Source organism: Lithobates pipiens, unplaced genomic scaffold (assembly GCF_037356315.1).
Source record: "Lithobates pipiens isolate NorthernLeopardFrog02 unplaced genomic scaffold, aLitPip1_a1.2 Scaffold_207, whole genome shotgun sequence".
NCBI lineage: Eukaryota > Metazoa > Chordata > Amphibia > Anura > Ranidae > Lithobates > Lithobates pipiens.
Window position 1 is genome coordinate 11,320 of NW_027507775.1, and position 27,445 is coordinate 38,764.

The 27,445-nt window shown below is 49.5% G+C and overlaps 1 protein-coding gene across 2 annotated transcripts; it reads right to left on the bottom strand.

Annotated features, from left to right (window-relative positions):
* Positions 1–1,356: 1,356 nt before the first annotated feature.
* On the bottom strand, positions 1,357–25,395 carry TEX2 (testis expressed 2). 2 transcript variants are annotated; one of them, XM_077494011.1, is made up of 12 exons: positions 24,918–25,395; positions 22,731–24,330; positions 19,744–19,944; positions 18,060–18,363; positions 17,735–17,973; positions 17,450–17,590; positions 10,379–10,478; positions 10,085–10,217; positions 8,183–8,296; positions 7,894–8,103; positions 7,485–7,605; positions 1,357–5,235 (listed from the first exon to the last, which is right to left on the bottom strand). In XM_077494011.1, exons 2-12 carry the CDS (start codon positions 24,303–24,305, stop codon positions 5,119–5,121), a joined length of 3,255 nt encoding a protein of 1,084 aa, XP_077350137.1. In that variant the 5' UTR covers positions 24,306–24,330; positions 24,918–25,395; the 3' UTR covers positions 1,357–5,118. The 2 variants fall into 2 exon arrangements, with proteins under 2 accessions (XP_077350137.1, XP_077350136.1); XM_077494010.1 differs by having other exon boundaries at positions 8,183–8,302; positions 24,918–25,394.
* Positions 25,396–27,445: the final 2,050 nt, after the last annotated feature.

Consider the following 27,445-nt stretch of genomic DNA (forward strand, 5'->3'; position numbering starts at 1 on the left):
GTGAGAGGTGCGGGCATCTGTCGGGTCTGTGAGAGGTGCGGGCATCTGTCGGGTCTGTGAGAGGTGCGGGCATCTGTCGGGTCTGTGAGAGGTGCGGGCATCTGTCGGGTCTGTGAGAGGTGCGGGCATCTGTCGGGTCTGTGAGAGGTGCGGCTGTGGGCCGCGGGGTCCCCGAGAGGCGCGGGGGGACTGTGGGCCACGGGGTCCATGAGAGGTCCGGAGCGGGGGGGACTGTGGGCCGCGGGGTCCCCGAGAGGCGCGGGGGGGGACTGTGGGCTCCCCGAGAGGCGCGGGGGGGGACTGTGGGCTCCCCGAGAGGCGCGGGGGGGGACTGTGGGCTGCGGGGTCCCCGAGAGGCGCGGGGGGGGACTGTGGGCTGCGGGGTCCCCGAGAGGCGCGGGGGGGGACTGTGGGCTGCGGGGTCCCCGAGAGGCGCGGGGGGGGGACTGTGGGCTGCGGGGTCCCCGAGAGGCGCGGGGGGGGACTGTGGGCTGCGGGGTCCCCGAGAGGCGCGGGGGGGACTGTGGGCTGCGGGGTCCCCGAGAGGCGCGGGGGGGGGGACTGTGGGCTGCGGGGTCCCCGAGAGGCGCGGGGGGGACTGTGGGCTGCGGGGTCCCCGAGAGGCGCGGGGGGACTGTGGGCTGCGGGGTCCCCGAGAGGCGCGGGGGGACTGTGGGCCGCAGGGGTCCGTGAGAGGTCCGGGGGACTGTTGGCCGCGTGGTCTATGAGAGGTCCGGGGGACTGTGGAGATTTTGACGAGTTGCCTGTTTTCACAGGAAAGATTTTGTCTCCGCCCCGGAGGCGGCCATGTTGTTGGTTAGTATCGGGCGGATTAACAATGTCCGCTCATCATATGGTGTACCAGGGTGTACACACTGCCAGTGTTCTATAAAAACAGGCAACTCATCCAAATCTCCAATCGTTTGGTTCGGTACATCGGGGGGAGGGAAGATCTTCATAGAAGGAATGGTGGATTGCAATGAAGATGTCCTTCCCCCTTCCCTGAATGAACACAGTGAGTGATCAGTACTAATCCATCCGGGGTCTATTCATAGGAAATCCAATTTATATGAAAGAACAGGAAGCCTCTGTACAGAGCACTCCCTCCTCCATTCAGTGCAGAGATAGGGGATGGGGGACGATCTCGGGTGTCAGCCTGTCATTGATCCGGCTGCTTCCCATCGCTGTACACAAACCCGACCCCGGGGACACAGAAATACCCCCCATGTAATGTGTGTGGGAGGCCTGTGATTGGGCATTCACAGCCAATCTCCAGATTGTACGGCATTCCTCGGCCTCCCTCATTGGACATCCTCTGCTTTGGCCCCTCCCCCAGGAAGTAAGGACTCAGAGACGTTGTGTGCAGAATGGAGATTTTTATTTAATAAAACAGCGAAGCGGATTCTGGTTATCACAACATTGTGAGCAGGCGCAGCGTGAGAGCGGGCTGTGCGGGGCGCCGCACACTCCATGACATGCACAACACATGAACACAAAGACAACGCATGGCCCCGGGAGGAAGGACAGCTTCCAGCCAGAGCTTCTTCATCAGGTATTCATCTAGTGCTATCCCCCGGGGGGGAGGCTGTACAGGCAGAGATCCCTGGGACCACCCCAAGACCAACCCCCAACCTGGGAACCAGGACCAACCCCCAACCTGGGAAAGGGGACCATCCCCCCCCACCCCGGGACCAACCCCCACCCAATGAGACCCGGGACCAACCCCCAACCTGGGAAACGGGACCATCCCCCCACCCCGGGACCAACCCCCACCCAATGAGACCCGGGACCAACCCCCAACCTGGGAAACGGGACCATCCCCCCACCCCGGGACCAACCCCCACCCAATGAGACCCGGGACCAACCCCCAACCTGGGAAACGGGACCCTCTGTACCCCCCCTCCATTAGGAAGGCTGACCCTCTGTACCTCCCCCCCCCTCCATTGTGAAGGCTGACCCTCTATACCTCCCCCCCTCCATTGTGAAGGCTGACCCTCTGTACCTCCCCCCCTCCATTGTGAAGGCTGACCCTCTGTACCCCCCCCCCCCTCCATTGTGAAGGCTGACCCTCTGTACCTCCCCCCTCCATTGTGAAGGCTGACCCTCTGTACCCCCCCCTCCATTGTGAAGGCTGACCCTCTGTACCTCCCCCCCTCCATTGTGAAGGCTGACCCTCTGTACCTCCCCCCCTCCATTGTGAAGGCTGATCCTCTGTACCTCCCCCCTCCATTGTGAAGGCTGACCCTCTGTACCCCCCCTGCCCCCCATTGGGAATGCTGACCCTCTGTACCCCCCCCCGCCCCCATTGGGAAGGCTGACCCTCTGTACCCCCCCTGCCCCCATTGGGAAGGCTGACCCTCTGTCTGCACCCCTATTGGAAAAGTGAACCCCTGTGTGTCCTGGTGATCCTAAATTCCAGAGTTGTCCCCAGAATGAGGGGACACCAGTCTAATAGGGGAATTCCCAGCATTTTGGGTGGGGGTCTCCCTAATGACACAATATATATGGCCATGGGGTTACCTCAAAGTCAGAGTTTTGGCTGGGTGTACAAATTCTATAAATGCCCCTCCCCCTCCACATTTCACCATTCATTGTCCATAGAGGAGTACACTCCACCCCCCACACAGACTGAAGGTGGATTGTCAGCTTTTCTGCCAAACAATGCAATAGAGGAAAGACGCTTTTATCCTGATTGGTCCCCAGGTGATCACAGACAGTCCCATCCCCCAGAGATCTCTGCGGTGTACAGCCTGCAATAGAAGCTCCTTCCTGGGGGGAGGGGGCCCCCTCCGATAGGAGAACCTTCCTGGGGTGGGGACCGTGTCACAGAGAAGACCAGAAATCAGACGTAGAACGTCACGGGGGAGGGGGAGGGAGGGGTCCAGGCAAGACGCTTCAAATTAGAAAACACTAAAAAAAACGAGGAAATAATCAATAAAACGATTCTCCAGTCTGACATGTAAACGAATGTCAGCCAATCAGCGCAAATCAACTTGGCAATTTCACCAGAACTCAAAGCTATTAAAAAAATAAGGTCTTCTATGGATGGGAGTGATGGCGTGGGAGGGGGTGATGGGCGTGGCACCCAGTATGACCAGTGACCTCTCGGGTCCCGTACCGCGCACTCCGTGATTGTACGTCACTAAAGCATTGTATGCTCTCTCTGTACACAATAAATAATTACACTATATTCCTCGGCCTCCTTCATTGGATAAATATTGGCTGCAGTACAAATCACATGACCTGTAGGGGGTGCTGTGAGCCAAGCTTTGGTCAGAAGGGACTCACTAGTGCATTCTGCTGGCAGGGAGACTGTACTGCAACCCTAAAGACAGTAAAAGCGTGATATAAACTAGGTCACACCTAATCCCTACACCGATCCCTCTCCTAAGTCCTCATCATGGGAGTAGTCGGGGATTGTGCCCCGTTCCCTGGTGGTCAACAAGAACGTTCTGGCTACATACCTCTGCCAGAGGGTGGCCACCAGGGAAGGGGAGCAGCGGGACTTCATTTCATGAGGGAATCCCTTTACAGGATATCTAACCCAGCAACACAATGTCCTGAATATGAGCAGCACAGGCAAGGACAGCTACGCCGCCGTACAGCACAGGCAAGGACAGCTACGCCGCCGTACAGCACAGGCAAGGACAGCTACGCCGCCGTACAGCACAGGCAAGGACAGCTACGCCGCCGTACAGCACAGGCAAGGACAGCTACGCCGCCGTACAGCACAGGCAAGGACAGCTACGCCGCCGTACAGCACAGGCAAGGACAGCTACGCCGCCATACAGCACAGGCAAGGACAGCTACACTGCTGTACAGGACATTGTTGTTGCTGGGATTTGCTTTACGTGTCACTCGTATCTAGAAAGTGCTTTTTAGTTTATTCCTATGTTAGTGTGGTGCCTTCCCCATTGGTCCAGGCAGCCAGGATTATCACCACCTCAGCCATTCTCCCGAGTAGGAGATCCTCCTAGTACAGCCCCTTCTGCTAGAGCCAGGCTCTGATTGGAGGAGGAGAAGTTGTATAGGTGTAGACCAGACAGTGAGCTCACCTCCTGGATTGTATGGCTTTTGTCTCTTCTCCCATCCCAGTCTGGTCACCCACCAGAGTTAAGTGCATTGGGTGTGTAGGCCTTTCTTACACCCTCCCCATAGCCAACATTTCCTGCATAAGCTGAACAGCACCGGGTGCACTGGGTCGGGGGGGTTGTGCTATTACCACTTTCCTCTAGTGTTGGTATAGAACAATGATGGCGCCATCCTTGGGCCGGCAGGAAGTCGGTCAATGACGGCGCCATCCTTGGGCCCGCAGGAAGTCGGTCAATGACGGCGCCATCCTTGGGCCCGCAGGAAGTCGGTCAATGACGGCGCCATCCTTGGGCCCGCAGGAAGTCGGTCAATGACGGCGCCATCCTTGGGCCCGCAGGAAGTCGGTCAATGACGGCGCCATCCTTGGGCCCGCAGGAAGTCGGTCAATGACGGCGCCATCCTTGGGCCGGCAGGAAGTCGGTCAATGACGGCGCCATCCTTGGGCCGGCAGGAAGTCGGTCAATGACGGCGCCATCCTTGGGCCGGCAGGAAGTCGGTCAATGACGGCGCCATCCTTGGGCCGGCAGGAAGTCGGTCAATGACGCCGCCATCCTTGGGCCGGCAGGAAGTCGGTCAATGACGGCGCCATCCTTGGGCCGGCAGGAAGTCGGTCAATGACGGCGCCATCCTTGGGCCGGCAGGAAGTCGGTCAATGACGGCGCCATCCTTGGGCCGGCAGGAAGTCGGTCAATGACGGCGCCATCCTTGGGCCGGCAGGAAGTCTGTGAGCAGTCACTGAGAAGGGCTCTAACAAATCTCCTCCTCCATCCGCCTCTCATCACATATACAAACCATACTGGAGGCTCCACCTTCCCCGGAAGATGATGGAACGTGATGATAATGGAGAGTCTCTGCTGGGTGGCCGGGGATTGGCAGTAAAGAAGGTGTGGTGTTTAGGAGGAACTCCGGCACTCTGCAGTAATCCGGTACTGGTAACATCCCTGAGCGGGGGGCACAGTGATGTACACAACGCGCTTTACAACAGAATAAAAAGTCTAATACTGTAAACGGCCACCACTTCACATTTCATGGGGCATCCACCGTCGTGGCCACCGCATCCGAATCTTTGCTGGAACGCGAGTCCATTGCTGAGTGCATTATCGTCACATACACGTCATCCATGTTTGGCATGACAAATATTTTCTGGGGAGAGAGAATATAAATGAGAAATGATGCTAGCTGGTTGGTTGACAAATTTAGTTTATTAAGGGACACAGGAATTTTTCACCTACAGGTTATACTGCCACCTACAGGAGGTTTGGACACTGGCAACCAAGAAACTGTAGACCAGCCCAGGATAACCCCTCCCACTACAAGGCCAGGTGTGACCTTTGCCCCTCGATTGTCTCTTAGAAAAAAGGATTTTACTACAAGTACCAAATATCCAATGTTCTTTCTCATCCATTGAGATGTTTGGGAAGCCAATCAACAAATCAGTGGTGGTCGCCAGCAAACGACTGCTAAGAAGCTCAATGAAAAATATAAAAACCGGGACTGTCAACAGCTGAAGGGCTACCTGGAAGAGTGAACTGCGTATAAAAAGAAAAGACACTCTTCTCTAGGAGCTGGGACTGTCAGAGCTCCTAGGCCTCAAATCACCTGTTATAAGCTGAAGGTATACACAGTTCTGTGCATGTAGGGGGATTTCAGAGCAGATCTTCACATCGCAGAGGCGAGACGAAGATAAACCCCGGAGGCTGAACTAGAGTAGAAGTATCTACAAGGACTGTAGCAGAGCTTCCTGAGAAACCATAGAGAGCAAAGTTTCCATCCCAGTCACAACAAATTGGGTGAAGGGCACGCCCCCCCCCCCGGTCAAACTGAAATGCGCAAGAACTCCTCAGTCCGGGTGAAGCGCACGGGAACTCCCTGCATACAATGATTAGGTAGGGGTAGAAGGTGGATTTCCCCACAAAAATAGAAAGTAATAATGTAGACTTGATAGTTCTGAGAACTAAGCTCCAGTCCCACCTAACCCATCATAAACCTTGCTGTAATTATCCCACCCACACATTTAGAGATGTTTTTGACTCCCCAAAGCCAACGGTGTGTCAGAGTCCATGAAGCAATGGTCAGAAACCTTACCATGTTGGTGGAGAACATCAATCCTGGAAGAGTGAAAAGTCACCATAAAATCTTCCCTCTCGAGTTAGTGAAACGGATGAAGTGGTGGGCGAGGAAAGGCCTAGATCCAGGTGAAGAGATCCCACAGAGTAACCATTCTCCGATAACACTACAGGATTCCTGTACCTGGAGACGAGCCTCTTCCACATGCAGGTATACCCAAATTACAAGGTGTACCCATCCAGCATCCTCCACCTGCAATGTGCTCGGGTGGAAGCTGAGGCTCCAAGCCTGTAAGGCAGAAGACTTGGCCCCACCTGGTAATGCTGGGAAAGACTCTGATGAAGAGTTAGACTGTAATAATCAGAGAACAGGATTCTGGGTTACAGCTGTGGGCTCCTTCACTGGGTATGGAGTAGACATCCCCAAACCATTTGCCAAGTGTGAATTGGGGTCCCCCAATATGGCAGGACTTCCCCTCTGTGTCTAGAAACAGGAATGCTGTGACTACACAGCGATAAGGAAAGCTCATAGTAGGAGGCAAGGCCTCAGAGATGACCAAGGCCACTGCAGACAGACAACAGGAACAAACCAAGGATGAGAGTTTCTTCTGGCTCTTTACAAATTTGAATGGTGGGAAAGAAAGCATGTGACGGCCTTTCACCCAGCGGATGAGGTCTGTGATCGTCCCCCAGTATTAACCCCTTCTGTGGTAGGAAATCAGGGGGAAGTGGACATTGTTAAGGTTTCCAGTGATATGAAGGAATGAGGAAGCTACAGTTGTAGGTCAGGATGGCCTTTTCACATAGAGCGAGCCTCAAAGACAGGGCAAGTGCTGAGGCAAGGCCAGTGGACCTGGAGAGCGCTCCATTGTTACTAGAACAGGGTAAGAAAAGCTCCTTATGCAGAAGAAGCCAGTGTCCGAAGGTCACTTTACTGCAATGTTCAGTTGGGTCCAGTGGGTGCCGGACTGAGGGCAGTCCACACTGGAAGTATGCCATCATACAGACCAGCTCTACTAGTAATGTAGGGAAGAATTCAGAGTCCCAGCAGAGCAAAAAAAAACAAGTCCCTCTTCCAGGACACTAGCTGAAAACTGAGGGAGAAAGAGGGTTCCCCTGGGCCGGCCTAAAGTTATTTTTGTTTCCAATCCCCCTGCAGACGGTAGTATAGCATGAAGGTAAAATGACTTCCCGTGTGCCTCAATGGAAGAGAAAAAAAATGTTTATAAAAAAAAAAAAAATATTAAAGAGAAGCTGCACCATAAAAAAAAAAATATTAAAGTCAGCAGCTACAAACGATGACAATTTCACATCCCCCCATCTAACCTGGAATTCCTGCTCCAGCTTCTTCTCAATCCACTCGGTCACATGACCCAATGTCACCTCTCGCTCCCCAAGTTTGGGTCGAGCTTTCAGTTCCAGGTGTGGTGGCTTCCGGAACCCATACCTGTACGGAGACAAAAGAGGGGATAAATCATGAGAGGTCACCCAGTCATAGAGGAATCTTCTAGATGGGGGGTGGGTTATGCAGGATGAATCTCCACAACCTGCCATATCACACAGCTTATCTTCTGACTTCTGGATTAGATTTCATAAAAGGGGAGATTTTTTCTGGAGGATTCCCATTCTAGACAAACCTACCTACTCAGCACAAGCGGGACCCAAGCACTGACCACAAGGCATCACATGACCTCCACAATGATAAAGCTGACAGTGCGTCTCTAGAGACACTTACCATATGCGGTCAGTGGGTGGTGGTGGAATGTTAATGGCCAGTGTCCCTCGGCACTCCTGGACCTCCACGGTGAGCAGCAGCGGAGTATTGGACACCTCTTCTATCTTCTTCTTGATAAACTCGGTCTCTGTGGCTTTCTGGAAATATTTGGATTTGGTGATCTTATCTACAAATCTCATGATCTTACTGGTGCGGTGAGGTCCCCCATACCTGGCAGAAGATACAAGATATTAGATGAGGAGGCTGTGAGCTGAAAATATTGGGAAGTGATAGACGGGCAAGGTCTCACCCCTCTGATCCAGGCTGCTGTTTGTCTCCTGATAATTCGGGGGCATCCTCTTCATCTGAGGAACCAGCACTGGACGACTCCTCATCGCTGTCTGCCAGGTAGTACGCCCTTGGCCTGGCCCTGGTAGAGAAAAGACAGCCACTTCAGAACCATTTCTGGCTGGATCTCACCAAAACGTCACAAAAAACATTAATATCACATATCGATGAATGAAATGAACATTTACCTAGTGAAAGGTTCTATTATCCAACATAATGCCCACCTCCAATGGCTTCCTTCTGCTCCCTCCAAGAGACCGGCTATAGAAGCAGCCAGAAGGCAACGGTAATTAGAGAAAAAAAGACCACGTCACATCAGTGATCCAGTCAATGGTGGCAACCCACCAGCAAACAGGAGTTCCAAGTAGAGCATTGCTCCACCACTGGCCAAAATTTTACAGATTCACCCATGCAGCACCCCCCTGCCCCGCCCCCTACTGGCTCAGTGAGCACCCCCCCTGCTGGCTCACAGAGCACTGCCTCCCCCCCTCCCCACTGGCTCCCAGAGCACTGCCCCCCCCCAAAACAGTGAAATGCACAGCAATGAGAAGACCATGTGTGTAATGTCTTTGGTGATGTGTGGAAGCCTTCACGTACGCCCCACCTACATTTACTGCGGCCTCAGAAGAACGCAAAACATTACAGAACATTCAGGGGGGGGAGGATAGATAGATGAGGATAGGTATGATAGAGGGGACACCACAGTGTCCTCAGGATCCACGATGATAGATGAGGTACGGTACGATAGAAGAGACACCATGTCCTAAGGGACACCACAATGTCCTCAGGATCCATGAGGTACGGTACAATAGAAGACAGGCCACAATGTCCTCAGGATATATGGGGTACGGTATGATAGAAGGGACACCATGATGTCCTCAGACTATGTGGGGTAAGGTATTATAAAAAGGGACACCACAATGTTCTCAGGATATATGAGGGACGGTATGATAGAAGGGACACCATGATGTCCTCAGGATATATGAGGTATGATAAAGGGTAACCCGGGATAGAGTTTATATTTAATCACCAATATTGTGTTCGGTAGTGAAGCTTATGTAATAGTAACAGATAAATGGCTTCTAATAAGCTGAGGGCCATGGAACAGTGAAAAGAAGGGCCCCGTCACCCTTCAATCCAGCAGAGCGATGTGTCCGATATACATGACACAGTCACACAATGGCAGTGGATGGGTAAATCTGAGGGTGGAGACTCTACGAGGAAGGATGAGGAGCACACCCAGGAGATGCTGATAAATATTTTATGGAGTACATTATTATGTTTCATTCATACGCAGGAAGTGAGCAATCTATTTATAGATCACCATTTACTGGACCCACAATGCCAATATCACCGTGTCCTACAGCAATATGAGGATCACACAACGTTCACTTACCATTCCCAGATCCACACAGGAGAGCAGAGAAGAGAAATGTACAGACACGTTATATACAAATCACACAGCATGATCTCCTCTATACATTCCCTGGATTCCTGGAGACCCTCATCCTATCAGTAACCTGTACTGTACAGTATTCTCTACCCCCACAATACCCGCTCTGCCCCCGGCACTACGCTCTCTACCCCCGGCAATGTCCTACACCCCCCCCCCCGGCACTACCGTCTCTGCCCCCCGGCAATATCCTCCGCTGTAACCTTATTATTCTATTATCTTTGGGCTTACCCATCATCCTCTGCTGTAGGCATTATGCTCAGCTCCAGACAGTATAAACCCAGCATTCTAGTACCTTTGCTTCCACTTAGAATGATCTACTCCATCTAGAATCTTATGCTATAGTCAGTCACCACCTGCCTTCCCAGCATCCCCTGAGGAATAGTAAAGTGCGGATAGAGTAGAACTTACCCCTCTTTTCCAATATCACTGACTTTTAGGGCCTCCCCAAAAGACTCTTTCCCCAGTCTGGTCAGGTTCATCTTGGTCTCCAAGGTCATGAGAAAGGAGCCATTATAGGAGATCTCCAGGTCAGTCCACAGACCTGAGGGAGAGACATTGGACAGAATTTAGTATTTACATCTACGATGGATTACCTGGCCAATCGAGTAATCTATGACAACATGCTAGTAATCGGCTATTACTCCACGCTCCCAGACTCACAACCACCACCCATCACATAGCAGGATATTGTCCTAATCTCACCTTGATGGTCAATGGTGGGTTTGTAGGCATGAAGGATTTTCGGCACAGAGAAACCCATATCCAGTTCTGTAAGCGTCAGCTCATTCATGAAGTACGGCAGCTGCAGAGAAAAACAAGGATATGGATATAGTCAGCTTTTAGTACAATAGTATGAATGAGGCTTTCAGGGTTTCCATATAGCAAGGTCTTTCAACCAGGGTTCCATGGAACTCTAGGGTTCCACCAGAGGTTGCTTGGGGTTCCTTGAGCAATGAGCTATTACCGCCTCTCAGAGAAGTTCCCATTGACGCCATTCAACTTTTTATATATCTGTAAGGAACATTTTTCCCACTGATCACCAATGTAAGGAACATTCTTCCCACCGATCACCAACGTAAGGAACATTCTTCTCACCGATCACCAATGTAAGGGACATTCTTCTCACTGATCACCAATGTAAGGGACATTCTTCTCCCTGATCACCAATGTAAGGAACATTCTTCTCACTGATCACCAATGTAAGGGACATTCTTCTCCCTGATCACCAATGTAAGGAACATTCTTCTCACTGATCACCAATGTAAGGAACATTCTTCTCACCGATTACCAATGTAAGGAACATTCTTCTCACTGATCACCAATGTAAGGAACATTCTTCTCACTGATCACCAATGTAAGGAACATTCTTCCCACTGATCACCAATGTAAGGAACATTCTTGTCACTGATCACCAATGTAAGGAACATTCTTGTCACTGATCACCAATGTAAGGAACATTCTTCCCACTGATCACCAATGTAAGGAACATTCTTCTCACTGATCACCAATGTAAGGAACATTCTTCTCACTGATCCCCAATGTAAGGAACATTCTTCTCACTGATCCCCAATGTAAGGAACATTCTTCTCACTGACCACCAATGTAAGGAACATTCTTCTCACTGATCACCAATGTAAGGGACATTCTTCTCACTGACCACCAATGTAAGGGACATTCTTCTCACTGACCACCAATGTAAGGGACATTCTTCTCACTGACCACCAATGTAAGGGACATTCTTCTCACTGACCACCAATGTAAGGGACATTCTTCTCACTGACCACCAATGTAAGGGACATTCTTCTCACTGATCACCAATGTAAGGGACATTCTTCTCACTGACCACCAATGTAAGGGACATTCTTCTCACTGACCACCAATGTAAGGGACATTCTTCTCACTGACCACCAATGTAAGGGACATTCTTCTCACTGACCACCAATGTAAGGGACATTCTTCTCACTGACCACCAATGTAAGGGACATTCTTCTCACTGACCACCAATGTAAGGGACATTCTTCTCACTGACCACCAATGTAAGGGACATTCTTCTCACTGACCACCAATGTAAGGGACATTCTTCTCACTGACCACCAATGTAAGGGACATTCTTCTCACTGATCACCAATGTAAGGAACATTCTTCTCACTGATCACCAATGTAAGGAACATTCTTCCCACTGATCACCAATGTAAGGAACATTCTTCCCACTGATCACCAATGTAAGGAACATTCTTCCCACTGATCACCAATGTAAGGAACATTCTTCTCACTGACCACCAATGCATAATGAGTTGTAGATAGTCCTTTTTTTGGTTCCCTGAGAATAGAAAGTTATTTAAAGGGTTCCTTTGTAGAAAAAGGTTGGGAAGGGCTGCTCCATAGTATGTGAAGAGTCAAAACCTGAGCTCAGACAACCAGGAGATCCCTCTGTATGCCATCCTCTATACACATGCCCGACACGTGACGTTCGTAGTTACCTACACCTACATCACCTATTATAAAACATCCTGATGTGCTTCAATATAGGATTTCTGGCTTACCAGTATAGATCTTAAGTCTTTAGTATGGATTACACAATGCTACCTTCAGGTGATCAGACACTGGCAAATGGCAAAAAGAGAGAATGGTACATGGACATCCCCTTATAAGCCCTCCCAGCAAGCCTTAGTATTATAACAAGGAAGGAGGAAGATCATAAAGAACAGAAGGGATGGACCTGTGTTCCATACTGTACTCCAAGAAATGAATTTCTCTGGCAAGTCAAAAGTCCTATTTTCTTCATTGTAGAGTATGGGACAGAAGATCTGTCCAACTAAGGCATGGGCAACAAAGCCAACAAAACACCAAAAATGGTCAAGAAAGGCTCCCCAGACTCAGAGCAGCCTGAAGCACCTTAGGCCCGAAATTGGCATCAGACAAGACCTGAGCATCCACCTGATAAAATGTAAACATTTGAACAGAAGCTTTGTTGGCAGCCTTACCAATCCGAGAAACCAAACCCGGAAGCTGAAAAGCCCATAAAGCACTAAAAGATCTGGTAGAATGTGCCTCATCAGGGAAGGGAGGAATCTGGTCCTTCACCCCATAAACGTAAACGATAATTTCTCCAAACCAGCCTCCCTGTGGGAACCCTCATGAAGTACAAGCAAAGTAATGCAATTGTCTAAAAAAGGTCACAGCTTATAGTTAGCCTCTCAAAGCATCTACCGCATCAAGACAGTGGAGAGAAAGTTCCTTGAGAGGTTTCAGAGCAGAACATAAAGAAGGACAATATCCCAGGTTAAGGTGGAAGGAAGAGTGCACCCTAGGTTGGAGGGTGGCTTTAGGCTTCAAGACAACCTTGTCCAAGAAGGGCTCTTTACAGGAAAAGGCCCCCCCCCGTAACCTTCTGTGCGGAAGCGATAGCAACAAGAGGTCAGACAGGGGAATGTCTCCAATAGGTTCAAAAGACATACAAGGGGGATATGTGTGTGTGACACTCTGGACAAAGATCTTAACTAGAGAATGAGAGGCCAAGGATCTCTGAAACAGAAATGACCAAGACCGAGATGGAACATTTTATGGCGCTCAAACCCAGAATAGAGAAAGTACAGAATATGTCCCACAAAGAACTTTATAGAATGAAAGGTCTTCAACTCACACCAAGCAAAATAAGACCTTGCAGGTGCAATGGTAGACTTTGTGAGAAGTTGATTTCCTATCCTTTAACGAAGGTAAGGATGACCGAGTCAAAAAGACCACTTTCTGTGAAGACCATGGCTTTAACAACCATGCAATTAAAGTCAGCTATCGAGAGGTAGGATGGTGCACTGGCCCTTTGGACAGAAGATCCAGATGATTCGGTAGGGCCCACATGAGGTGCATCAGGAGTCTGGGTATGTCAGAGTACCATGTCCTTCTGGACCAATTTGGTGCAATGGAAATCACTGGAATGCCCTCCATCTCCTGTGGAGCAGTTGAGCGAAAATCTGGTGGGCCAATAAAGTGTAAATGAGGTTGAACTGATAACAGGGTCACCAAAGCATCCACAGCAAAGACACGAGTGTCCCTTGTCCAATGCTTCAAACCTGTCTGGTTGGTTGTTGAACCAGGGAGATCCATGTCCGATGTCCCCAAACTGTGTCAGCTAGTTTGAAATGCCTCCAGATGAAGGGAACATTTCTTTATTCTTAAAGCGGAGGTCCACCCTAAAATGGACCTCCGCTGATCGGAATCCAGGTAACTGCACCCACTTCCGGGCTAGCTCTCTGCGGAAAGGGGCGTACGTTACGCCCCTTTCCGCAAGCGCCCGCCCCCTTCAGCAAGTGCCCCGCTGCCTGCTGGGAAACACACAGCTCCCAGAGGCAGCGGGGACCGTCCGGATTGCGCCGCGCGGCTCGCGCATGCGCAGTAGGGAACCGGGAAATGAAGCCGAAAGGCTCCATTTCCTGATTCCCATACCCAAGATGGCGGCGGCACGAGCGAGCGATCGGCTTCGGGTGCCGACATCGCGGGCGCGCTGGACAGGTAAGTGTCACTATTTAAAAGTCAGCAGCTGCAGTATTTGTAGCTGCTGGCTTTAAAAAAAAAAAAAAAAAAGACAAAAAAAAAAAAAAAAAAAAAACGCGGAGTCCCGGTGGACTCCCGCTTTAAGGATCCAGTGCTGCCAATTTTTAAAATCTAGGCTGTTGTCCAGCAGCTGGGCAGGAATGTGCAGTTCTCCCCAAGAGAGGATCAAGTCTGCTTTCCTTTGATCAATGTGATTTCTGGTGCTTCCATGATAGTGGATTTAGGCCAAAAAAGTGGCACTGCCCAACTGGATTCCCATCAGATGTCCTAATAGGAGAGAAGTCCAGCATTGAACGGACAATTAAAAACAGAGCTTCAGAATGTTGATTGAAAAGCTGGCTTCCTCAGACGACCAAATCCCCTGCAGCAGGTAAGCATCTAGGATTGTGCCGTAGCCCGACAGGCTTGCATCCATCATGAGAACTTTCTACTTCGTAGGAGGAAATGGATTCCCCCGAGACTCGCACTGGGCTGGAAATTGACCATGATAGGGAAAGGCTAACTTTGAGGTGGTCTAAAGACTGAGTCTGTCCCCACGCTGCCAGAATGAATATTTAGTTGCAATGGTCTAGAAAGAAACTCGGCAGACAGCACAACCTCAAAGCAGGCAACCCAGTCAGAAGATTCACATACTGGAACAGGAAGCAAGGTCTGAAAACATGAAGACAGGAGGAGGCACAGTGCAGAACTCCAGTTTGTAGATCTTGGAAATGACAGTCTGGACCCCGGTGTCTGAGCCCCTGTACACACGGTCGAAGATTTCGACAACCAAATCCATCTGATTTTCTCCGTCGGATCTTGTCCGAAACTGTTGCATACACACGGTCGTACTAAGTTGTCGAAAAATCCGATCATTCAGAACGTGATGACGTAATTTCGTTACGATGGGACTACATTCAGGCTAGTAGCCAATAGCTTTGATGTAGGAATTTGATCTGAGCATGCGTGGCACTTGGTCCGATTAAAATTCGCTACACATGAACGGAGTATGTCCGACCGGCCCAGTTGGTCGGGAAATATTTCCAACATGTTGGAAAATTGGGTCCGATGGATATTACAACGGAATCAGTCCGATGCATACCACACACAGTCGGATTATCCGACGACACGGTCCGATAGGACACATTCCGACGGATTCTCCGACTGTGTGTACAAGGGCTAAGGGTCTAAGGTTTCCTGGGATCAGAAGGCTGACACACGTCCCCCCAGCACTGAAGAGAAGCCCTAAGCCCTTGTACACACGTTCGGAGAATCTGTCGGAATGCGTCTTATCGGACCGTGTCGTCAGATAATCCGACTGTGTGTGGTATGCATCGGACTGATTCCGTCCGAATCTCCGTCCGACCCAATTTTCCAACATGTTGGAAATATTTCCCGACCAACTGGGCCCGACGGATCTAATACGATCATGTGTAGAGCATTTTCATCGGACCAAGTGCCACGCATGCTCAGATCAAATTCCTACATCAAAGCAATTGGCTACTAGCCTGAATGTAGTCCCATCGTAACAAAATTACGTCATCAAGTTCTGAAAGATCGGATTTTTCGCCAACTTGGCCCGACCGTGTGTATGCAACAGTTTCGGACACAATCCGTCAGACTAAATCCGACGGATTTGGTTGTGGAAATCTCAGACCGTGTGTACAGGGGCTTAGACAAGCCTTGGCTGGTTAGCAGGGTCATGTCTCCTTATCAAAAGTAAGCTCCAGATTTGGAACTGGATGATTGAGAGGGATGAAAGGAACCCTTCCTAAACCCAATATTAGTGTTTAATGGGTCATGAGCACAGGATTATCTTCCACTGAGAAGAAGAGGGTGGTGATAAGATAAGAAATGTCAGGATCTAGTACAAAAACTGCTCATTTTCACAGGAAACTTTCTTCAATTGGATTCTGCTAACAGACACATGTGGAGAAATAAAAAACCTTCTTTGGACGAGGGCAATGTCCGTATAGGACAGGCTCCACCAGCAAGTGGACCAGGAAAATCTTTTGGTTTAGGCAATTCTGTATACCTTGGTGACTCAGACTGCTCTAACGCCAAACAGGATCCTGATCCGATTTCTCAGGAGTGGGATCATCCTCAAAAGTGGTCCTCAGAAGGGTATTCATAACCTCCACTTCTGTGGAAAGGGAGGGGAAGGCTGTATTGCGATGAAACCACTGTGCTGTTCCAATGGAATAGAGGCAGGAGTTGTTGAAAGTCTGAAGGCACAGCTAGGAGAAGGCAGGGCATGCAGTCGGACTAACTGGAGAGTGAGGAGGCATGGGTACAGGGAAATGGCACCAATTTAAAAACGTACCCATAACTTCTTGTTCAAATTTATTGAAGGTAAAATAAAACACGAAATCTCAACAGAATTCAACTGAAAGACAAGTTCCCCTGGATGAGGGGCGGTAATGGTAGAGTGGTAACTCAATGAAGAGGTAGGGGAGCAGCCCTGTGCAACAAAACATACAGAAAATATCTGCAAAAGCAAGGTAAAGCAACACATGGCTACACAACGCAGGCCAGGTAAATGACATGCGGGGGATTATGGTTAGGTGAGATCTAGGAACCGTTCCAGTCTCTAAGAACCTTGGTTGGTTATTGGTAACTTCTCATGAAGTCACTTGGAGATTTACCAGGAACCGGATGTTTGAGCGTCCTCATACCAGGTATAGGTTAGATTGTGTGATGGGCCTGTAAGCATTCATAGATCTTGACTTAGGGAGATTGTGGTCTGACAGAGATGCCTAGCTTCAAATTGAGTATTGATGTCGGTTAGAGTGGAGAAATTTTCATCCAGGAGAGGAGAGAGGAGGTGAGCGGGGGGGGGGTAGGAGTAGAGGAAGAGTAAGAAGGCAGCTTGGAAACAGGATGAGGGGCAAAGATAAAAAAAAAAAAAAGGAGAGGGGGGGGGGGGGGGTGTTTCACCGGGAGGAGGGGATCTAGTCTCTATGGGTAAACAAAAGTCGTCAGTATGGTTATTCAGGGTAGTAGTAGGGCGTTGTCAAGGTGTTCACATTTTTCGACCTTATCAAGGAGAACTAATTTACCCAAAACTTAAAGTTGTGACTACCAGAAGGGGGGTGCCAACACCCACACATCTCAAAATGGGTTTTATTTGATAATATGCCACCCTGAAAGGCGTTCCACCCGGTCATCACCGCTGAAGCTCTGCAGGCAGGAATAAAATGATGGGTCATCTGGAGTCTCCTCGTATTTGTGCCTTATACCCACCTTTATCTTACTCAGCTTCATCTGAATCTTCTTAGATACCAGGTCTGACCAATACTTTTCCCCTAGAAAGTCCCAGAAGATGCGTCCCAGCAGAGCATTCACCCAGGCTTGTGGTTCTTCATCCACCATCACTGTGTCATTCTGAGAACAGAAACAAATCACAGGTTAGGTCACAATTCCTCACCTGACCAGGTGTGTCTGCTATCACTAGATGCTCCAAGCATCAGCCCTCCCCATCCCCTGCAGAGTACAGACCCCCCTGCTTGTCTACAGAGCTCATCTCACCTTCTTGGCAGCAGTGGGGCTGCTGTTAGCGCTTTGTACTGGGCTTTCCTCGGGGCTCGTCTCCTCTTGTGGAATACATTGTGCCATGTAAACATTGTAATCCAGGGGCATTTTCTGCTTCACACTCGCTGGAAGCTCCTTACTCCGTGGTTGGGACATCACCTCATCCATACTACTCTTACTGCTACTCCGGCTGTGTGTCAGGACCCCCGGCTGGGGGGTGTGTGTTAGCAGAAGACCTAAGGAGACAAAACAAGGGCTGACAATACTGTGGTAAGGGGGCGTCTAATATTAAAGGAGAAATACCGCAGACTGAATAGATTACCTGCTTTTATTGCCGGAGTCCCACCACCTTTTTTTGGTTCGGTTTTCATTTTGGAGGCGAGAAGAAACCTGTGGAACCATTCTTCCTTTTCTCGGCCGGTCCTTCCAAACAGGTATAACACTTCTTCCCTGTTACAAAGCAGCTTTCCGCCATCTTGTGAGGAGCCGTCTCCTTTCTCCTCACTGCTGTTCTTTTCTACCTGAGCTTTGGACATGAAATCTTCCTGGTGGGCGAGTTCCAGACAGATGGGGTACTTCTTATTCCACAGCCGCTTACGTGCCAGGCTCCTGGGTTCCAGAGTCACCTACCCAAGAAACAAAACAGAATAAGTGGATTCCGAGGTCTGAAACTTACCAGCATACAGGATATGTATTATTCTGAAACTTTCTGGGGGTCGGGCCGTGCTACAGCATGTGTACAAGAATGGCATGAAGTTATAGAGCCTCACCGCCCTTCTATCTTACATACATAATAATAGGAGGTACAAAGAGTTATCTCCACTTCCTCAAGTCTGGCGATTGGACTTATAACTGTCTTTACACTAATGACCTCCTTACCGGCAAGGTCTTCCTTCAGAGTGACCATCTGTATGTCTTCCTCTCACTGGACATCCATGTACATTATGGTACCAGGCAGGAGAAGACACGACCTCCTCTCACTGGACATCCATGTACACTATGGTACCAGGCAGGAGAAGACACTACCTCCTCACACTGGACATCCATGTACACTATGGTACCAGGCAGGAGAAGACACGACCTCCTCTCACTGGACATCCATGTACACTATGGTACCAGGCAGGAGAAGACACTACCTCCTCACACTGGACATCCATGTACACTATGGTACCAGGCAAGAGAAGACACGACCTCCTCTCACTGGACATCCATGTACACTATGGTACCAGGCAGGAGAAGACAGGACCTCCTCTCACTGGACATCCATGTACACTATGGTACCAGGCAAGAGAAGACAGGACCGCCTCTCACTGGACATCCATGTACACTATGGTACCAGGCAGAATAAGGCACTACCTCCTCTCACTGGACATCCATGTACACTATGGTACCAGGCAGAATAAGGCACTACCTCCTCTCACTGGACATCCATGTACATTATGGTACCAGGCAAGAGAAGACAGGACCTCCTCTCACTGGACATCCATGTACACTATGGTACCAGGCAAGAGAAGACAGGACCTCCTCTCACTGGACATCCATGTACACTATGGTACCAGGCAGAATAAGGCACTACCTCCTCTCACTGGACATCCATGTACACTATGGTACCAGGCAGAATAAGGCACTACCTCCTCTCACTGGACATCCATGTACATTATGGTACCAGGCAAGAGAAGACAGGACCTCCTCTCACTGGACATCCATGTACACTATGGTACCAGGCAGGAGAAGACAGGACCTCCTCTCACTGGACATCCATGTACACTATGGTACCAGGCAAGAGAAGACAGGACCTCCTCTCACTGGACATCCATGTACACTATGGTACCAGGCAGAATAAGGCACTACCTCCTCTCACTGGACATCCATGTACATTATGGTACCAGGCAGGATAAGGCACTACCTCCTCTCACTACGTCGGAGGTCAGTAGACAGAAATAACTGTTCACTGAGTCATATCTCAGCATCTGGTCTTGGTTCTGCCTGTAAAACCATGGGCTCACCTTGCAGTCTACCAAGTCGTAGATCTTCTGGCTCACAAAGACCTCTTCGGGTTTAGACTCATTGTAGATGGCTCTACGCGAGACATTTTTGTTGGGTTTGGAGATACGCAATGTGGAGCCTTCCAGACGAACGAACACTGAAGAGGTCAGGGTGGCGTGATAGGTCTCCGGGTCATAATTCTGGATCTCGTTCATCCATCCCTGGAGAGGACACACAGACAAGAAACAAGTGATGGAGCATCATGAGAACTACTACTACCAATAATAAGATTGATGTACTGAGGCAGTAAAGATATGGATGACTATCCATCATGTAGGTACCACCTGGGGAAAAGTCTGACAACTCTCATTTCTTCAGTGTATGCAGAAATAATAAAGGGAGCAGATGTGTGAGCTGGAGGACACCTTCCATGATTGGCTTATTATAAATTAGAAGAGGGTTCCAGACCCACGAGATTGATCTTTCCATTGTCAGGAGTGGACAGCCGTGTCCTGCCTCCTTCTATAGATGTGACGGCTTTGTGTAATCAGGCTAGAGCCTGCGTTCACTAGACTAGACAATCATGGAAGGTGTCCTCCAGCTCACACATCTGCTCCCTTATGGTGGGAAAAATTGTAAATAACATTTATCAAGGGGTTGTCCGGGTGATGAGGTCACAACTACCCCAATACAGGTGAGCTGTACATGTCTAACCCCAAATTCTCCAGTAACCCAGGCAGCCAATCAGAAATCAGCACTACACATTTAATGCTCTGGTGGTTTCTAATTTCCGGCTCTATGTTACAGCACAGTTCTGCTCACTTTGTTGGGTTTCATTTTCCTCTATGGATCACTATCATGAATGAGGAAGAATACATTGGATGGAACCCATAGTGATTATCAATCTGCGTAATATTGCTTTAGGTACACAGAGGAAGCATGTGACAGCCGATCGTGCCAGCGGGTGACTTCCCTCTCCCCCTCCCCCAGTAAGGAAGTAGGTTGTAATATATTATTCAGGTGGAGAACAGCCATAAATATGACACAAATAACTGATAAGATCAATAAACCTGCACCCCTCCCCCCCAGATCACAAGTGTCCCAGAAGACTCTGCACAGCAACCTACAATGGTGCAAATACAGAAAAAAGTGAAAACAGAGGCAGCAAAAGCCCCGGAACACACAGCATACAATCTTATCATATACAGCGGGTAAAATACGTATTGATCACGTCACCAGTTCTCTAGGTAAATCTATTGGTAAAGGTGATGGTGACATGAAATCTCCCCCACATGTCGGGACAACCCATCCAATCCACACATACAAAGACACCAAAACAAATCCCTTCAGAAATGAAGTTGTGTAATAAAATGGAAGGACACAGGGAAAAAGTTGAACACATGAAGAAAAGGGAGGTGCACAAAGGCTTGGAAAGCTAAGACACCATCTGAAATCTATCAGTAATTGGCAATCCTACCCCCTGTCTGTGCAAATTAATATCAGCGGGTTCAGCCTCACCTGATGGCCTATAAAAAGGTGTCTCATTACCAAGGTGTCACACAACAAACATCTTATTATGGGTAAAAGAAAAGAGCTCTCTCAAGACCTTCGCAACCTTATTGTTGCAAAACATACTGATGGCATTGGTTACAGCAGAAGGATTTCTAAACTGCTGAATGCTCCAGTGAGCACTGTTGGGTCCATAATCCGGAAGTGGAAAGAACATAATAATTTCACCATAAACCGGCCACGGCCAGGTGCTCCTCACAAGATTTCTGACAGAGGAGTGAAAAGAATTATCAGAAAAGTTGTCCATGAGCCAAGGGCCACTTGTGGAGAGCTTCACAAAGACCTGGAATTAGCAGGTACACAATAAGTGATGCCCTCACCCGCCAAGGCCTGTACGCACGCTCACCACACAACACTCCATTGCTGAAGAAGCATGGTGAAGCTCGGGTAAAGTTTGCTGCACAACATTTAGACAAGGCTGTGAAATACGGGGAGAATATAGTCAGCTCAGAGGAGACCAAAATGAAACTCTTTGGATGCCATAATAATAATACACCCCATGTTTGGAGGGCACATCACCCCAAAAAACACCCCCATACCAACGGTGAGGTTTGGAGGCGGGAACATCATGGTGTGGGAGGGCTTTTTTCAGCATACGGTACTGGCAAACTTCATATCATTGAAGCAAGGATGAATGGTGATAAAAATCTGCTGCCATCTACCAGGATGATGAAGATGAAATGAGGGAGGGCATCCAAGGCACAAAGCCAAGGAGAAAGAAAATAAAGCTGCTAGGTCGGCCCAGCCAATCACCTGATTTGTATCCAATAGAAAGTCTATGGAAATAACTAAAGATCAGAGTTCACAGAAGAGGCCCACGGAGCCTTCAAGATCTGAAGACTCTGTGGAAGAATGGTCCAAAAATCACACCTGAGCAACGCATGCGACTCGTTCCTCCGTACAGGACCCTGCGTCTTGAAGCCGTCATTACCAACAAAGGATTTTGTACCAAGTATTAAATACATTTCATACTTCAATACTTTCCCTGCGTCCTTCCATTTTATTACACAACTTCATTTCTGAAGGGATTTGTTTTGGTGTCTTTGTATGTGTGGATTGGATGGGTTGTTACCAACATGTGGGGGAGATTTCATGTCACCTTCACCTTTACCAATAGATTTACCGGGAGAAATTTGCGACGGGTTCAATACTTATTTTACCCGCTAGGGATAGTATTTTCATCCAAGGAGACAGAAATGGAGCCAATACAGCTGCTGTGTGTTCTTGGATTCCAGTCACTGGGAAGACCCTGCATGTTATTATTACTCTACAGGATTTATACGGCGCCAAGTTTTCTCAGCGCTTTACAACATGAGGGCAGACACTACAGTTACAATACAGTTTGGTAGAAGAGGACTCTAGGCCCTGTTAGATGTTATCACAGTGCAGTCACATGGGCTTCTCCGATAAGAAATACAAACACTAAAGAGCGACTTACTTTCAGTATTTCCGGCTCGCTGATTCTCAGGGGCTCTACAGTTGTCAGGCGAAGAAAGAGACTCTGGTTTAAACGGCAAGAGCGTGGAGCTGCGAAAAGCCAAATGATACCAATAGCAGCCATGAATCCGAAGGCAATTCCCAGGCAGAGTCCAGAGATGTAGCTGGGAAGGGGTAGTATAAAATATCCGTACACTAACGCCACCAGGAAATAGAGTGTCTGCACTGGAATGTCAGAGCGTTCCACATATATGTCCAGTTCTTCTTCAGAAAGAGAACCAATCCTGACCTGCTCCTCAGAGTCCTCCACATCCTGATACTCCTCGGTTTCCTCTTCAAAATCAAAGTCTTCCGGGTAGAGCTCAGTGAACTCCTCATCCTCTTTGCTGGCCAATACAGACAGAGAACATTTCTCCAGAACTAAAGCTGAGGATTTGAATCCAGCGTCCTTGTTGGTCAGCGTTGCCCCAAGCTCTTTTCTGTCTTCCATGGAATTTCTGGTCTTCTCTTCTTTCAGCTGGTTGGACTCACAGGTGGAAAAATCGACCTCACCATCTCCTTCCTCCTCCTTGATGCTGTAGTTGTTGTTGTTCTCCAGGTGGCCATTAAGACTGGAGAGGTTGGAGAGCTCAGACGCACTTGAGGATAAGGCTTTGGGCCTGTAGCTTAAAGGCTCCTCTCCCATAAATTTACTGAGAAGCTGGAAAGGTTCATAGATGACCTCAGAGAAGCGTCTTTTAGTGTCTTCAATTTTAGCCTCCACTTCAGTGACCTTAAAGAAGGACCGCCCATCAGAAGGGGAGGTAATAGGAGAAGAAGGGGCAGTTTTAGAGTCACCTCCAGTAACTCGTGGCTGGGTAAATTGTTTGAACAAATGTAAATTTAGCTTGGAGTCTAGTGGCCTGTGAGGAAGGGAGTCTGGATCCTGTTTGGAGGTGTCGGAGGACAAGGATTTTACTAGTGTTTTCATTAATTGCCTGTGCCGTGTCGGCGGCGTGGACTCCTTTGGCTCTACCTCAGTAGAGAGGGATTTAACTAAACTCAGAAATGGCTTTGTGCTGGATATAGATGAAGAGGAGGACAAAGCAAGGGCTTTGGATGGAGAAGAGACTTTTACTGGCCTCTGTTCCAGGCTGGATGAAATGTTGGCAGAAATGGCATCTAGACTCTGCTGGGAAGAGGACGTTGACAAGGATGATGGCACATCACAGGACATTGTGGATGAAGAAGCTTCAGCAGCACTGATAGCATTCCCAGTTGGCTTAGCGGTAGACAGTGATGTTGGCATTGATGTCTCTATTGCAGCCATGCTAGAAGAGGTAGCAGGATCGGATGTCAAGTCCGTGGGGGTGTCCAAGTACAGGTCCTCTTTGGCTTCCACTGCTGTGACAATGTTTTGGTCATCCAGATCTTCACAGAGCGTTTCTTCTTCTTCTTCCTCTTCCTTCCCAATAGCCGAGAAGCGAATAGTGATGGTCTCTCGGGAAATGGAGCGCTGGACCTCCACTTTGGGAGCAGTGGCTTTGGCAGTGGACTGTCGTGATTTCTCTCCATGGCTGCCGTCCAGACTGGTCATTGCAGTCTCACCCGTTTTTCAGCACCTGCAGAAGAGAATACACACACGGTTATATCCTAATCAACTGGAAGAAGACACACGGTTATATCCTAATCAACTGGAAGAAGACACACGGTTATATACTAATCAACTGGAAGAAGACACACGGTTATATCCTAATCAACTGGAAGAAGACACACGGTTATATCCTAATCAACTGGAACAAGACACACGGTTATATCCTAATCAACTGGAAGAAGACACACGGTTATATCCTAATCAACTGGAACAAGACACACGGTTATATCCTAATCAACTGGAACAAGACACACGGTTATATCCTAATCAACTGGAAGAAGACACACGGTTATATCCTAATCAACTGGAAGAAGACACACGGTTATATCCTAATCAACTGGAAGAAGACATTACATAGGATTCCACAAACATGAGTATCTGCATAGATATAGGAGGAGGGGGGGGGGGGGGGGGGTCATATACAGCTGCCCTAGAAGGCCATATACATGTCAGAATTTGGGACAAGAATCCAGAGAAGACAACTTCATTCACATAATTCTGACCTGACCAAAAGAAAAAAGGAGGACACTACAGAGCGACCACCACCAGACATACCTGTATTCCATATCACAGCACTGGTCTCTGTAAAGGGACAGTCCATACACAGGTCATATTCTACCGATTGGTGGAGTCACCTGCCGGGTTATTAGCGGTTTTGGAGACTCTTGCTATGCAATCTGTATTTCCAGGCTCTGTTCTTATCGGTCTTGAAGTCTCACTCCTCCAGCTGTAATAGAGGTGCTTTGTGAGTGTCCATGATCGCCCTCCTCCTATTCTCCCATAATACAGAATCTATCAGGGGTAGTGGGAATGGCTGTGACGGCTGTTCACACCTGAAATCTCAGTGCCGAGATATAAACAACCCCGGATCAGGTGTCTGAACTCTTCAGCCTCCAGCGACAGCGAGGAGGTCAGCAGAGGAAGGTGCGACCCTTCAGAGGTCTCCTGGGTGGAAGGGTGTGAGGTTAGGGACAAGAGCCGGGATTCAGCACGGAGGTCAGGGAAGCAGATGGCACTGAGCCATGCCAGGTCAGGGGGCGTGGCCGCTATCCTGTCACATGATCTGCAAGGAAAACCTGTTTTTCTGGATTGGTGGGATATTTCCTTCATACTGGTAACATAATCCTGGCAAACAACATCTGGAAGTACAACGAACCGGCGGAACACCGACCGCCATCCAACGTCCGGGAACTATGCTGAATGTACAACGTGATGGTGACATTCTGCAAGCAGTGATTGGCTGGCACGTACAGTGTGTGTGTGTACAGTGTGTATATATAGATACATATATATACACACACACGTATGTACACCATGTCGGCACACGCTCACCCATTGTACTTATTAACAAGAAAAAGAGAGTACCCCCTCTTCAATCATCAATGGCTCTCTGCAGACAATGAAAGGCGCAGCGGGTCCATCCTGCCTGTGTCACCGAGGAAACCATCTTTATCCTATTAAAGGACCTCCCACCTTCCTGTGCCAGTTATTTCAGAGACGCTGTCCATCCATGAACCCGTCCCGCCCATAAAGACCCCGCCCAATCTGGTGGGAGTGGTCAGTGTGGAGAATGAGGGGGTTGCACCATCTGGTGGGAGTGGTCAGTGTGGAGGAGGAGGGGTTGCATCATCTGGTGGGAGTGGTCAGTGTGGAGGAGGAGGGGTTGCACCATCTGGTGGGAGTGGTCAGTGTGGAGGAGCGGGTTGCACCATCTGGTGGGAGTGGTCAGTGTGGAGGAGGAGGGGTTGCACCATCTGGTGGGAGTCGTCAGTGTGGAGAATGAGGGGGTTGCACCATCTGGTGGCAGTGGTCAGTGTGGAGGAGGAGGGGGTTGCACCATCTGGTGGGAGTGGTCAGTGTGGAGGAGGAGGGGGTTGCACCATCTGGTGGGAGTCGTCAGTGTGGAGAATGAGGGGGTTGCACCATCTGGTGGCAGTGGTCAGTGTGGAGGAGGAGGGGGTTGCACCATCTGGTGGGAGTGGTCAGTGTGGAGAATGAGGGAGTTGCACAATCTGGTGGGAGTGGTCAGTGTGCAGAATGAGGGGGTTGCACCATTTGGTGGGAGTGGTCAGTGTGGAGAATGAGGGGGTTGCACCATCTGGTGGGAGTGGTCAGCGTGGAGAAGGAGGGGGTTGCACCATCTGGTGGGAGTGGTCAGTGTGGAGAATGAGGGAGTTGCACAATCTGGTGGGAGTGGTCAGCGTGCAGAATGAGGGGGTTGCACCATTTGGTGGGAGTGGTCAGCGTGGAGAATGAGGGGGTTGCACCATCTGGTGGGAGTGGTCAGCGTGGAGAATGAGGGGGTTGCACCATCTGGTGGGAGTGGTCAGCATGGAGGAGGGGGTTGCACCATCTGGTGGGAGTGGTCAGTGTGGAGGAGGGGGTTGCACCATCTGGTGGGAGTGGTCAGTGTGGAGGAGGAGGGGGTTGCACCATCTGGTGGGAGTGGTCAGTGTGGAGGAGGAGGGGGTTGCGCCATCTGGTGGGAGTGGTCAGTGTGGAGGAGGAGGGGGTTGCACCATCTGGTGGGAGTGGTCAGTGTGGAGGAGGAGGGGGTTGCGCCATCTGGTGGGAGTGGTCAGTGTGGAGGAGGAGGGGGTTGCACCATCTGGTGGGAGTGGTCAGTGTGGAGGAGGAGGGGGTTGCACCATCTGGTGAGAGTGGTCAGTGTGGAGGAGGAGGGGGTTCCCAAGTGATAGAACAGAAGTGTGACCTTTTTAGGGAAGACAATGACAGCATTAGAAGTGGAGATTTACTGTTATAGAGAACACGTAACTTGCCCCAAAAAATCCACCCATCTGGAATTCCTCCAGATTATCAGCGTGCTTCCTGTGCCCCCTGTGTGTGTGTGCAGAGGACCACGATGAGGAGACCCCTCCATGTCTATGTGTACAGAGGACCACGATGAGGAGACCTCTCCATGTCTATGTGTACAGAGGACCACGATGAGGAGACCTCTCCATGTCTATGTGTGTGTGTGTGTGTCTGTGTGTAGAGGACCAGGATGAGGAGACCCCTCCATGTCTATGTGTGTGCGCAGAGGACCACGATGAGGAGACCTCTCCATGTCTATGTGTGTGTAC